The sequence below is a fragment of the Balearica regulorum genome, chromosome 10 (assembly GCF_011004875.1).
Source record: "Balearica regulorum gibbericeps isolate bBalReg1 chromosome 10, bBalReg1.pri, whole genome shotgun sequence".
NCBI lineage: Eukaryota > Metazoa > Chordata > Aves > Gruiformes > Gruidae > Balearica > Balearica regulorum.
In genome coordinates, this window is record NC_046193.1 from 15,945,027 (window position 1) to 15,960,254 (window position 15,228).

The following is a 15,228-nucleotide window of genomic DNA, read 5'->3' on the forward strand; positions in this document are numbered from 1 at the left end:
TCAGCTGTGGGAAAGCTTCACATCACACATGACAGAAACCCAAAGTCTAGAGCAGAACATACCATTCATCTGGAACATACAGGTTTAAGCAATTGGGAACTCGGATAAAGTTGTGTAGGAGTTTCAGGTTGTGAATAGCAGCCAACAAGGCACCAACATAAACCGATTAACATGTAAAGAACAACTGGATCATAGAGCTTCAGTTAACGCGTATCCTCTAGCAAGCTTTAAAATGTCTTTTAGATGGCTACATGTGTCTCTGGTCACTGGTTATTATTCTCCCATAACTTAAAAGGTCAATAATATCAGCTACGCAGGATTTAGAGTGACAAGAAAGAAATCTGATGCAAGTACAGGATCACTGATCAATGGCTGCTATGCAAACTGCAAAGACAATGAAACACTCCCAGAAAAAAGACATTTTAAATTGGCTGCAAATGATTAAGCGTAGATTAAACAGTTTTTCAGCTTCTTATTTTTCATTTGTTTCCTGAACTCCACTGTCACAAGCAATTAGCTGCACTATACCTTCAGCTGCAAAGATGACATCCCAAGTATTTCTCAATTTGTTTTTTAAAACCATGACGAGTCTGAATACTACACCACTGGCCAAATGCACTAACGATCAAAAAAACCCCACCCAACTACAGTTTCTTTTAACTGTTTCCTCTCTCTTTTCCAGAAAAAGAAACGTTTTGCATAGCTTCCATTCTTAACTGCTTCCGAAGCCAACACCACAAAAATGATTCAGAATCACGCCAGTTTTATTGACAAGTGAATAAATAGCAAATGAGCTTCTTTTAAATAGCTCCCAGCCACAGTTGCCACCTAGAAATATAACAAAATTGTAATTTCACAAAGAAAGAGCCTTACCTTCAATTTTGGCATACTCTGATAGTCGAGTATAATTGACTAGAGCTGCTTGCTCCAAGCATTTACGGATGACTGTTTTTACCTCCTCTTGAGGGACCGGAGTAACTATGTCTTTCATCAGAACCTTGACACAAGAAAATCTGATTTGTTGTGGCATCGGGCACACAGCACTGCTTTTCTCCAAGCCCAGCACATACATCCATTCCTACAGTAGCGCTGCGTGGCTCTCGGGGTGTGTGTACAATGATGTGCAGGATCCACTACAAGGTCACCTTGGCCAGCTTGAGACGTGGGACCTACCCCTGCTATATTACTCCCCTTCTGTAACTATACCCTATGGCACGCCCTGAAATCTGCTTCTGATTTTTTAGAGCATGACATTAAGATCTATCACAATTTGCCCAGTGCCAGGCAATGTTATGCCCTTCCCGGGTTCTGCTGATTGACTTTGGTTTAGGTCTGGGCTTAGCCATACGGCAGGTTAGGCGAGGTGAGAAGGATGTTGGAGCAGCAGAGGCAGAAATAGGGATGGGGAGGATGATGATGAGCAGGTTTCCTACACTCAGGGGGAACGAGTCTGCCTCGAGATGGGAATTTCACCAGACAGCAGCCAGGTGTCGTTTATCAGGGTATAGGCGCTTGCAGGCGAGATCCTCCACCCTCCGCGATCAACGCAGACACGGGCTGTGCTGCCTTTAGTGGCCAGGCTGCACACCGGCCTCCGAGCTCAAGCAGGAGAGATAACAGCCCCACCTAACCCCCCACGTTTCGATATCAACTATAATTAATTACACATCCTGCGCAAAAGCAACACTTCCTCAAGCTGTTCTGGATGGAAAGATACATGAATATAGGTAATTTTAACTACTCTCTGTGATTCTTATGCTTACCCTTTCCAGCAGCGATAGAGTAGCTTTTAGTGCGCCTTCTGGACGGCCAAATGGAAAGCAGTACCTAGAAAAACCACATCAAGTTAACAACAGATCAGGTGCATGTGAACAAGTCTTTCCAGAGCTATAAAGATGCTCTCCTAAATATGTCTGAGCAATTCTCTGTCCCTCTGCCCGGAATGAGCAGTCTTTCTGCAGGGTAACTTTCCGAAAGGCTCTGATGGTGCGGACACTAAGGCAGCCAAACGGAATACAGGGTAGTCATAAGCTGATTTAGCAGCTTATTAAATCTGGGTGTCACCTGGAGAGTTTTTAGATTTCCTAGGAGAGAGTTAAATATCATCTTCTTGTAAAAATGGAAAAAAAAAAGCTCCTCTGGAAAGGACATTTACTTCCAGCCGGAGGCCTGGCGATGCACCGGGTGGTAGGTAACCGGCTGAACCAGGCACCGTCCCTGGTGAGTGGCAGCTCCCAAGGGCTCACGCGGGGACTCTGCGTGCGAATGCACATCACCCGCCCGCCCGCAAACGTGCACGACCTGCCCGGGACCCGGCTGGTGTGCGGGGGGCAATTCATCCCTTCTTGTGGGGGCAGAATCCATCCTTTCCATACTGTGACATCCCTGCAGAAAGCCCTGCCTGTCTGTATAGTAAGGAGAAGGGAAAATAAATGGGTAATAACTGAGCAGAGGGGAATGGAGAAATAAGAGGATAAGGGGTTTTTTTTTGTTGTTGTTAAATTTTAGAAAAAATCCACAGCATTACCATGCCTATGGGAGCAAGACGGTTTGAAATATCCTTTACAGGTTATATATTTAAAATCACTCTCTGGCTACAAACATGCTACGGTGCAAGCTCCACTGCCCTGTGTAGGTCTGTGCCGCATATGCAAAATTCCCGTATGAATTCAAAACCTGCCTTTTGGCTTTGCTGCTTATAGGAGGGAGCTGGGAGGAAATCAGTCCTCTCGCATTCAGCCTGGGCTCTCTGCCTTTACCTAAAATGCGTGATCTGATTCTCCAGAAGCAAACGAAGCCGCTCCTTGATCTCTTCGAAACGCTCTTTCTCGTCTACGGTCACGGTTCCTATCCCGTCAGGTCTGGAGGAGAAATGCCACGAATGACTCAGACTCCACCTCGCCACCCCGGTAACTCACCCCCGCAGCACACCGCACGCTGCCCCTTCCAAAAGGGATGTCGCCAACTACGAGACCCGGGACAGAGGATGTGCCACGCCGAGACACGGCTGGTCACGGCAGCACGACTGCCGAGGTATCAAAAATAAACAAATAAAGAAATATCCTCACTCAGAGGGATAATCGAGATGTGGACACCCCCCTCCCCATTTATTTTTTCTGTGACAGGTAAGTCAGAAAAAGCAGAATCTCATTTTAATTGTAGGTATATGACAGGGAGCGCAATGCCAGCTCTCACGGCAGGATTGGGCCCATTGCTGGCAAAATAAGGACTTAATTTCTGCAGAAAAATTCAGCTGCTAATTTAGCACAATTCACAGCATAAAAGAATATTGACAACAGGCGTATATACAAACAGAATATAAAATGCTGCACTCCTTCATGACCGCTGAATCACTCCATTATAGTGATTTCTTGTAGTGAACCATCTTCAATATATTCTGCCGAAATGTTTCCTAGAGAGCGACACGCATTTTGCATTTGAAAATGCAATGCCTTTTCAGTCATTTAATTTTCATTTATAAACATTAACGCACTGACACTGTTTATCAAAGATTTGCTGGGACTATTTACACCACTCTTGTATTTCAGGAGTGCACAGGAACGCGTTGCGAGACACCCAGGTCCTGCTGCCTTGGGGTATTTCTCATCTTTCACAGGGCACAGTGTGCAGGCGAACCCTGCCGAAGCTCTCCGGGGGCTGGATGATGCGGCAGTCCCTGTGCTCTTCCACCCCGTACCTCTGCCGATGCCAAGCCATCCGAGAGCAGCAATCCCCTCCTTCTCCCCGAGACCCACACGGCAAAATACGCCGCGCGGCAGAATCCCGGGCGAGAGGAGAGAGGGAATCTCATCCATCCCCCAAAGGGATCGGCCAGGCAGACAATCCACGGCACCGCTCCCCACTGCCGGCAAGCAAAGTCTACGGATTTGTGTGCTCCTGGGCAACTCTGCTGGCACAGGCGCTCTTTAGGTAATGCAAGACGTCTTAAAATTGAACAAATGTTCTTACTTAAAGGCCTCCTCCAGTGTTCAGCTTAAGCTGCGTAAATCCGCAGTACTAGACTGGTTTGGTTATACAAAAGACTTGGCAAGGGATTACAAAGCTTCTAATGAACCTCCTGTCAGGGGTTAATTGGTTGGCTTTATTTTCCTCTTAAAGAATCAAAGGCCCTAAACTTAAAAAAACCCACAACCCTATAAAAAAATTAAAAGCTATGAAATCTGTACAATCACTTCTACTTGACCCTGCATTTAGTAAGCTCTTAATATCATAAAGACGAACTCTGATATTCCAACACAGGTGAATAAACCATTAAAACATTTCGGAAGAGGAACTAGCAAACCTCACATGATATTTAGTGCAAAATTTTAAAACTAAATATATATTAAATAAAATTTGCAACATGGACACAGAAAAAGACTCGAATACCAGGGGATGTATTTAAATTGAAAGAGCATTTAATCAGAAATCTTTTCTTGATTATTTGCCAAATTCAGTTGTGTATTAAGGAGAAAAAAAAGGAAAAAAGATTTAGGCTGAAACTTGGATAAAATGTCTCAGCTGGGGAACACATTTCATAAACAGTTTTGGAAGTATGGATCTGGTCTCATTAGTACCTAATTAGGACTAGTTATTTTGAAGAAATGAGCAAGCCACAAAAAAACCCAAATTAGATATTGAGCAAAAATTAATGTCTGAACATGCTTAATATATTTTTAATCCAAAGTTCCATAAAATATTTAATATTCAGACAGAGATGTTCATGCCTTTTGTGATGCTGCGAACTCACAGCGCCTGCTTTGCTCTCAGAGCAGAAGAGCAGATAATTCAAGGCAGACCCCGATAAATGCCGTACATTAAGGGGCAGGGTTGAAGCCCTCATTCGACTTTTGGCATTCGGTTCCCCCCCTGTACCCATAACAGCTCGCGGAGCGTCACCAGGTTAATTGTATCAGTGCTGAGAAATGATGCAGGAAAAGCCGCCTGCCCTGGCAGTGATTTGCTGATGGACTGGAAATGGTCTGAAAGTTATGTTACCCTTTTCTGGGTCAATAACCTCAACCGGTGAGATTTAACGGCAGGATCTGACAGCTCAGGTTGGGTCGCAGCCCTTTCACATGAATCGCTTTTTCTCAATGTATTCAAAGGGCTTTGGTTTTGCCGGAAACAGTTACTTAGTGCTAACCACATAACGACTCACGATAGACACCTGAAATGCGCTGACACAAGAGCATCAGTCGCATCCCGGATGGGTGGTGGTGGCTCTGGAAACATCACTTGGAAAATGCTGACCCACATGAAGATGGAGGGCGGGCTCTGGTGAGGGAACCTTTGGCCAACGCGTCTCTTGCCCAAGTCACGACGCCCCAAGGGATGCCAACCCAACCACTGAGGTGCGCGTAGACCACATAGGCTTTGCCATGTGGTCTTTGCCCTTCTTGGGGTCTTTGTGAGCCAGGAGAACATCAAACCTGGTGGCTCTGGCCACCGCTCCCTCCACGCAGGGCCTGCTGCACCGTGTAAATGCACGCTGCTCTCGTGTATCACGCTACTGCAAACTTGAGACAATCTACAGGTCAGCTGTAGCCATTTTTGGAGCAGCGCGGATGTCTGGAAGGGCCTGCCAACCGAGAGCCATCACCACGGCAAGGACTCCCTTTCTCACCCAGCTGTGGACTATATCGCATCTGACATGATGAGCATCTCTTGAATCTACCTTTCAAATTTTCGGCAAACCATTTTCTCACTGTCCTTCACAAAGTTGACATTTTCGGCAGCATGATAGGAAAGATGTCATGTCGGCTGCTTTTCAAGTTGTTGTCACAGTGGTTAGCACCAGTTCTGTCATCTTTGCTTTCCTCACAATCCCCCATCTTGAGCCATGTCACTAATAATAATACTTCCAATGTTTTTGTCAAATTTCAAATACTATAACCCAGCTGCACATCTTCGGATTTACTAGTTATGTTAATCTTTGTTGCTCATCTTCCCAGAAGCTGAAGCATTAGGAACTCATTAATTAGTGACAAATGCAGGATATACATAGAACTGGAAAAACACTACCCAAAGCCTTGCACTTAATTTATTAGCTTGATAATTTGGAAACCTAATTAAATATTCAAGTCAAATATACTTTGAAAATGTAATCTTTTTGAGGGAACATATTTATTTTCCCTTTTGCAAGAACACAAAGGGTATATAGCTTAGCAGTGCTACAATTTAAGATTCACTTCTGTGCTCTAGACAATTCCAGTACATGGCTGATGGGGCTGAAAAAAATCCCCAGGAGAAGCTCAAGTCGCACCAGCTCGTTCTGATGCTTACCGGCAATTTTGTTTTCAGCAAAGGTCTCCAGCTCAACTTCGATATTTGCTATTTGATCTCATGGACAGAAGCACCGACTCCTCCAGCGAGCAGCATTTCTGCAGCAAGGCTAGCTAAAATGCAGCTGGAGGAAATGGATGTTCTCACACGCACTCGTTATTACACTGAAGCAGTGATGGGCAATAAAAGGAGAGCAAAAGGGTGAACAAAAAGTTCTGTAGGTACATGGTATATACAGATGCACGAAGGACAAAATGGGTTCGGGTCTATGAATTTGGGTCAACAAAAAACATAAATGTCTCCGTCTGTGTGGAGACCCGATTTCATTCGATTCTCGATAGCTCCTGCTCAGAGACACTTGAGGTGTACGGCAGAAGTTGTGGGCAGAGAGGGAAGCAGAAGGGCAAAAAAGGCAAGAAAAACAAATAAGAAAAAAATTAATTCCAAGTAAACAAGTTTCAGATCACTTCTGCTGCTGCAGATTCGCTATGTTGGCTCTAGACTAGTAAATTCCCACTGTAAACATTTCATAGGAAAAGTTTTAAATGCCACTTTCCTAATCCCCCCCTTGTTTTTAAGTTTTAAGCCACGAAAACACCAACATCAACAAAGCAGGTGCCAAAATTAAAAAAAAAGGGTTGCAATTTGAACATCAAAAATGATAGTCCTTGTTTAGCTTAGATGGTTTGTGCAAATTCCGGGGTTAATTATAAATTATAATTAGGACCTGTGATCCTAAGGCCACTGCTTTATTCTACAAGCCCCGCCTCCCCCCATGCCCTTTTCTAATTATACCCAGTGCCCCCAGGGCTAGTTATGCTGCTAAAACAAATATATCAAAATGATTTTTTAACAAAGACTAATATATGAAGCAATAGCATGCATTTGTATGCAATTATAAATATACAGTATAGCTCCAGTGGGTTAATCTCTTTGACATAAGCCTGTATGAAATACCATGGTGGCTTATAAATGAAAAGACATATCATCTTTTACACCTTTTATGTTTAACTTGTCTACACTTTTTTTTTACTGTAGAAAATATTGCTTACACGTAGCAAACAGATCTTTGCACGCACTGTGAGCCCTGGCATACAGAGCCAAGGAAAAAAAACAATGTCAAAAACTGATGCAAATAATTTGATTTTTTAAGTAACAACTCAAATATAAAACACGTGCTGCCTTCAGCTCCCTTGCTGGTTGCCAGGTGCAGCACATATGAGCTATACAGTAAACATCGATGATTAGTGCCTTGGACGGCATGTGTCAGGATAGGCTTTCAAAGGATCCCTCGCAGGAAGACTTGCCTGTGCGAAGTCCCACCGGTTGCACGGGGACTGGCTCTGGGGCCGCGGGCAGGACCACAGCTGCCTGCCTGCTGCCTCCTGCATCTCCCCCAGCAAATCTGACCTGAAAGAGCCCACCTGTTTAGACCCCTTGAAAAAAGCTTATTCAGCAAACATCGATTTTCCCCCGACTCCCTTTTCTTCTGGGAATTCACACCGTGTGCAAAATGCCGGTTGAAAGCCCTTTGTTCAGCCCAGCCCTCCTGGGCGCTTCCCCAGCCGCCTGCTCAAGATGCTGCAGAGCATGGGAGCCATTTCATCCTCCCAACTCCTGCCTTCATTTCGCTTGGGCTCTCCTCCACGCCGCAGCGCCGAGCCAAGTCACGGCTCATCGCTTCTCATGTGCGATCTACACCCCTGACGCACCGCGGCTGAACCGGATGGTTTCTGAGCACTGCCATCCTACACCCATTGTAATGAATCACGTCAGCCGGCCGCACAGAGCTGGTTATCTGCTGGTGGCTGGCAACCCACCTCCCTTCAGCACAGACGCCGGATCCTATCCGACAGACAGCCATAACGCACGCCGTGTCACCGCGGACTTATCACGGGGCTGGTCGGGACATGGAGCCGGCACCTAACGAAAGGTTACGGCGTTACACCATGCCGGATTTTAACCTGCCTTACTGCAGCCAGGGCGATTACCCTGAATGAGACGTGGAAACTAAACACAAAGTACTATGGGAAGCATATGAACGTACTGTGATAAAGCGTTCATATATTTATTACTTCTTTTAAGGGATTGAAAATGTCCTGGTTCGGTTTTTTAACTAGTTGTATGGAAATCTCACCTTTATGTGAAACAGCCAGATATACAATTAGAATACAATGGAAAAAAATTACAAATATGTTATGCAGACTTTTCAATTCCTCAGGTTTATGAAGATAACATTATTTCTGCTGGCTTACAGTTGTAAAAAACTAATGAAACCTAATGCTAATATTCATAGAATCATAGAACCTTAAAGCCCACCTAGTTCCAACCCCCCTGCCATGGGCAGGGACATCCTCCACTAGCCCAGGTTGCCCAAAGCCCCATCCAACCTGGCCTGGAACACTTCCAGGGATGGGGCATCCACAGCTTCTCTGGGCAACCTGTGCCAGTGTCTCACCACCCTCACAGGGAAGAATTTCTTCCTAATATCTAATCTAAATCTACCCTCCTTTGGTTTATTGTTAGGTAACAAAAGAGCTACTTCTTGAAAAAAAGTTTGATGCTGTAAAATACAGCTTATAGAGGAAAAGGCAAATCAGTGATATACCAAATTAATTAACAGAGAGACTAGTAACTGCTCGGACCTTGGGTAAACAGTCATTGAACGACTCACAGACAACGATGCTGTTCAGTCGTTATTAGACTGGAGGGGACTCAGTCTGGCATCCTGATTTTGATAAGCTCACTGTCTTCTCATACTTAGCATGTACATGATCAACATTTTAGTCTTATTCTTAGAAGTTTGGGGTTCATAAGCACAGAAGGAGTCTTTTTTGATGCCAGCTTTAACATTGAAAAAGAAAGTTATTACATGGCTAAATCCAAAAAAGGCACATGGGAAACCAGGATCACTCCCGAAAGCCATTCCTTCGGAAGGGGCAGGAATTGCCGTTCAAGGTTGAGGCACTAACTTTTGGCCTAGGAAAGCTGAGCTCAACTCCCTGCGCCACAACGCCTCTCCCGTGTGCAGACAGGGAAGCAGCAAGGCTCCTCTAACACATCACTTCTCTGCGTGTCAAACAACGCTGGCAGTACTGTCAGAGCCCTCCAACGTGAGGACAGCGAAAAGCATGGAAACAGAAGGCCTGGGTGATCATGTAAAACCTTTCATAATTGTACCCAAAATCATGATGTCCTCTTAAAAGCATGCCTTCTTCTTGCCTTCACTATTTTTGGAGGGCTGTCGATAAAGGAAAGTGACAGCCTCAATGGTGTGGTACCAAAAGCAAAGAGACATCAATAAACGCGCAGCGTGTGTTGTCGGATGCCTGAATAACACTATGCCTTTCTTACCTGTCGCGTAGGTAAATACATCAGAAATCACATCATCTTTCAGAATGGCAGGACTTTACAAAAGGCAGCCAGTGATACCTGCTGGATAAACCCAGGTTATTAACTCACTAGTGACCACAACAGTGAAAAAGCCTCGAGCTCCTCAGTCTTAGCGAAGAGCAAGTACCTGGGTACCCGCAAACCATGCGGATATTCAGCAGCCTGTGCCTCTTCCTGGTCCCTGCCTTTCTGACAGCCTGCCCGTTACATATTCAGGTGTCCGCAGGAGGTGAAACTCAGGACAAGCGATTTACATTTAACTCCATTTTGACTTGGAAAAAGATGAAATTAACAGAAAAAAATAAGGGGACCGTCATGCAAATAGCAGTGATTTACAGCCTTCTTTTGGAGAGGCTTTCAGGGGTCTAATAAGCTACACGAGCCTGGGAGAACCAAACACTGACGTCTAAAGCAACAGGGCTTCAAAATATCCCCAAAATCACATTTTGACCATTTCACCTGCTGCGGCTGCAGGGTCAGCTCCAAGCTGGAGGTGCATTTCCACCAGAAGCCATCCTGCTCCCGTTCCGGCTGCAGTGCGGCGGCCGTGCCGCCGAGGCGGGAGCCGGACAGGCGAGGAGGCATCGTCCCCGCACTGATGCCTGTCATCCTGTCAGCCTTGACCTTCAGGCTGTCCTCAGCATCCACACTGCAGCCTGCCTGCACTTCCCCGCTGACTGCGAGCGACTGTTGTCTCACTGCCTGACCTTACGCAAACACGATACAAACAGACAGCCCACCTCAGCTCCATCACTGTCGGCTGCTAATACAGGAGATTGATAGCCACATGAAATTATCTCCCTGCTCGACCTTCATTACTAGGTGGCATATTCTGAGTGACAGCCAACCTCATTCTGGGGAAAGCTAAACCACCCGCTTGGGTTTTTTTACTGTCTAAAAGTGAAGGAACTTCCTTTTGTAAAGAAAATCAACACTTTCGACAGAAAAAGAAGCATTTGTTAAACAGAAAAATGACTTGTGACTTGAACCTTTCCCAGACCACCATGCATACCAGTAACACCTCAATGCATGGCTACTCCAAGATGCTCCGTCGGACACTGTGCCGGGTCACAAGGCAGGCGTGCTCGCACCTCTACAAATTTTACACGGAAGGTTTTTCAGCTCTGCCATGAGCTATAGGTTTCCCGGGGAGAGCACGGCCAGCCCTAAGGCAACGAGCAACGTATGGTCGTGGCAGGTGGGAGGAAGGGACGTAGCTAAAGCGAACCTGGCTTTACACACGTCGCAACTGCCAGTAAGGACTGCATGGGTAAATATTGGCTTTCTGTCGCTCTCTGCCAGCCAGCTCACCGATGCACGATGCATGTGGCCTAAGCAGCTTCCTGAGAAGAAATCGTGACTCTTCTGCTCAGATATTCAGACTTCTGAGAGTAGACATGAAAGATACAGAGTCACATTTTCTCTCAGATGCCCTGCAGCCCAATTTTGTGATGTCCCGATAGCAGAGGCCAGATACCGCACTCCGCAGTCCCCGTACCAAACTCCTCTGGCTGCCGTGCACTGCGCAGAGCCTGCCCTCGGTGAGAAAGCGCAATGCCGCAGCCTTGCAGCTCCCATAATCCCCAGGCAACAGGGAGACGGCAGCGACCAAGAAGGAATATGAACCTTCAGCCTTTTGATGTGAAGTCAACCATCAGCTAGAGACAGCTAAGTCACAGCAAACCATCTCGTTCCTTTCCTGGAATACTTTAAACAAGGTCCTGGCATAGCCCAGCCGTGGCCGAGTTGCCCCTCCAGCAGCACCCAGCAGTGTCCCAGCACGCACAGCAGCCACAGGCAGCCCTGGGCAGCTGTACTGGCACGGGACCGGGGTCTGCACGCCGCACGGCTTTAAAGCAAGACATTTTCCTGAGCCCACAACTCTCCAGCCCAATGGGGAGCAAATGGTGGGGTGTCACCTCGGCCAGTACTGTCAGATACCTCTTGCCACCAAGCCTGATGAAGAGGAAGCTCCAGCTCCGGCTATGCTGGATCCTGTGAAGAGGTACCTGGGGTAGCCATGACCAGCATCCAACCTCCTCTCTGTTATGGGCCCAGCGGGCTTTGAACCAGGTCCTGTCCCCACAACAGTCTCCTGCCGGGATGAGCCCTGCCTATGGAAGAGGGGCAGTGGGGGCAGCCAGATTCCCCTGCCCAGCCTCATCCCCTACACGCCGTGCCAGCAATCTCCTAAACACACATCTAAAAATCTCAAGGTCCTGACCCCCTATGGGACTTGGGTGCCCAAACACCATCCAGCTCCCAGGAGAGCGTAAGACCCGAATGCCGGTGCCGCAGGGACACACGCTGCCCAGTGTGCTCAGTGACCGAGGAGGCCGGTGCCCTCTGCAACACACTTCTGTGCACTGCGCGCTTTCGCTTACCTTTTCGGCTCTGGATTCGGCTGGGATTTGGAATCTTTCCTTTTTTTGGACTCCTTTTTGGAATCCTTTTTTGTCTCCGCTTCAGCGGCAGGGGCATGAGACACTTTGCCCCCCTCGCCTTCTGCACTTGGCTGTGACCCACCAAGTAATTCTGCCTTAAGTTGGCTTTGGGCAGTGATTGAAACGCGGGGGGCAAGGCCAGCAGCAAAAGTGAAAGAAACAAGAAGAAAGCATGAAAAAACTCAAAATAAACCAAAAGGAAACCAAATTGAAAGCAAACAACTGAAATCAAATTAACAATTGGCAAAGAAGGAACGAATGAGCAAAGGAAAGTCAGAACTAAAAAGAAACTAAGGAAGCAAAAACTCGGTTTCCATGACAAGATGTATGAAAGTAACTGCAAAAGCAAGCGGCAGCCTTGCAACATGAAACCTGGGCAATGTGTGTCATAATTTGGGATGGTATTTACCAGAGGGTTTATGAAAACACATAATTATTTTATAACATTCCTTCCTTCAGCAGCATATGCAGGATAGAGAGCGATGTCTCAAAGTATATAATGCAACTTAACAGGCAAAAGCAGAAAAAGAAGCTGCAATAGATGCTACAGCTGTCAACAAAATACATAGAAAAGGGAAAAGCAGAGCTCCAGTTCCTCCCATCAAAGGTTTGCCACACTTGAGAGAAAGGAATGGGCTACTTCTGAAATTGAAATTGCTTTGCAACAGCAGCAAGATGAAATTTTCAGTTATGTCTAAGCAATTTCCGAACTGACATCACACGGACTTTACATGAAACATGGGTGCCCAAGGTCTTAAAGCCCTTCTGAACACTGAAGTTTGATACTGCTGAAAATTTCACTGCTGCAACTTGTCAGATCCTCTCACACAACAATTAAACCGGCACAGTATATCATGTACTTCTATTTATTCAACCCATGGCAGTCACCTATCTTGTCCAGAACTGCATCTAGCAGGTGCCTGGGTAAGAAAGTTAAAACCCCTCATTTCTGGATCCTTTACGTGCATTTTTATTGCTTACATTAAACAAGCAATGAAACAAACAAACAAAGCGACTATGCCACTAGAAGCGCTGCTGCCAAACATCCACTGTGAAAACAAATTGGGGACTGTTGTGCATTATCCAAGGAAACCTATATTTGACAAAGTCATCCCTTGCTGGCAGGGAGCTGCTAGCCGATAGGAATTCCTTACCTGTTGCCATGAACATGTGATGCACAAAAGGCAAAGCTGTAGTGAAGTAAGGTGGGGTCAATCATAGCTCCGTTTTCTGCGCGCTCTAGCAAATCTCTGAGGTAGCAGAGATGTCTGTGACAGCCTCTCACTCCATTACGTGCACAATACTCATCTAGCACAAAGACCTGGCCAGGACTAAACCAGCCCTGTTTAGAAATAAAGAGACTTGATTTTAAATATGAGTTATTAAATACAAAGGCTATCAGATTTGGAGGTGTAGTGGTCAACTGTTCTAATAAAAGAAATACAAACCTAAGGCTACGTTAAGGAAAAAGGAGAGAGGTCACTCTTAAACAATACAGTCTGTACATCATCACCCAAACACAGCATATACTCAGTGCAACCGTTAACAAAAACATATTATGCTACCATTAACGGGAAATGTCATTTAAAATGCTGAAAAGTTAGGCCAGTTCATGTCAGTGCCTAGCAAAAAAAGAAATAAAAGGGGGGAAAAAAAAGACTTACACCTTTAAGAGATGATAAAGGTTTGATTATTTAAACAGTGTGAAACAGTAATCTCATTTCGGGGATGGGATTGTACATTCGGCCAGGAGCAAGAAGACCCATCTGGGGGAGAGCATGGAGGATTACACTGAATAACGACTTCTCTTGCATCTGGCAGGTAGGAACGTCCTGCAGACGGAGGAAGGCAGCTCCGCAGTATCAGAAGGGGACGTTTCCCATCGTCCTTATCATGTACCGCTGGCGACGCGCTCTGCCATCGCCCACCTCCTCGGCATCGCAGCAAAGGGAGGCTCTGCTCACGAGCAGGATTTCTTTACACATCCAGAAACCTCAGCCTATTTCTGTCTGTCAGTCCTGGGGGCCTGGTGACACATCGCTTGCGGTGCAACGTCAGGGCTCCCGAGGAGGACGCCCTTCCCTGCGAGGGGACGGCTCCGGTGAACGTCCCGGGACAGCCGAAGTGGAGCACGCCTCTGCCTTCGGGAAAGGCGCTAGCGAGAACAAGTATATTCTTGTAGATTGCTTTTCAAAATGCTGCAAAACCGTCAATATTTACATGGAAATTTGGGTGCTAAACAATTGCTAAGACGCAGCTCTGGAATGCATCAAGCTGCAAAATCTTTCATCGTTTAATTGAAAAGTTCCTGCAGCGGGCGGGAGAGTAGTTGAGGCAGAGCACTGCCCCTATAGGCAACTTCTTTGCCACCCCATCTGTTACCCCAAATGCTACATCTTAGAAACAACACTGCTGTGAAAGATTAAAATATATTTTCTACCACTCAGATGACACCAAATCTTTTCTAGATGCCAAAATAGCTGCTTTGAAAAGAGTTGAAGAAATATCAATTAAGAGCTCAAAGACATAGAGAAGGATTTGCTCATCCTTATTGGGCCAACTCCAAAACAGATTGAGAAAAGAATTAAAATAATGAGGGGAAAATGATAGATATAGGGAGTAGCTACAGTGCTGGGATCACTAGAAGTGCACATTTCAAAATGAAGCCACAGAACAATGCAGATGGGACGGTGCTCTGGAAGGCTATTTTTTGGGAGGGGTATTTTGCCTTCACTGCTTTTAACAGTATTTTTGTTTGCTTTTTGGTTGCTGGTATTATGCTTGATTATGGATTTCTTTACTTTGCCTGTTTGTTACATCCTCGGACCGTCTCTTCACCTTGCCTCTCTTCGCACAAGTCTTTGGCGATCAGGCACAGTAAAAATGCAGAAATGCCATAACTGTTCTGCGATAATGTCGTAACTGTTCATTTACCGGGGTAGAAATGCAGTTGAACTTGTTATATTCACCTAATATATAAAAAGGACTCAGTCCTCCCTACGGGGTGAAATCTCAGCCCTACCGACATCAAAGGGAAGGCTGGCACTAATTTCACTGGAGCCAAGCATCATGCCCAGAGTTTGGGGTGAAGGAAGCAGGGGGCTGG

The 15,228-nt window shown here is 46.0% G+C and overlaps 1 protein-coding gene across 8 annotated transcripts in view; it reads right to left on the bottom strand.

The window, feature by feature from the left end:
- The window catches only part of CADPS (calcium dependent secretion activator), a 220,138-nt gene that overhangs the window by 69,262 nt on the left and 135,648 nt on the right, over positions 1-15,228 (bottom strand). For all 8 annotated transcript variants that reach the window (XM_075762315.1, XM_075762310.1, XM_075762314.1 and 5 more), the window contains exons 13-16: positions 13,277-13,464; positions 2,760-2,861; positions 1,764-1,827; positions 874-997 (exon numbers count right to left, since the gene is read on the bottom strand). In XM_075762315.1, coding sequence (XP_075618430.1) covers positions 874-997; positions 1,764-1,827; positions 2,760-2,861; positions 13,277-13,464 — 478 coding nt within the window. The remainder of the gene's footprint in view (positions 1-873; positions 998-1,763; positions 1,828-2,759; positions 2,862-13,276; positions 13,465-15,228) is intronic.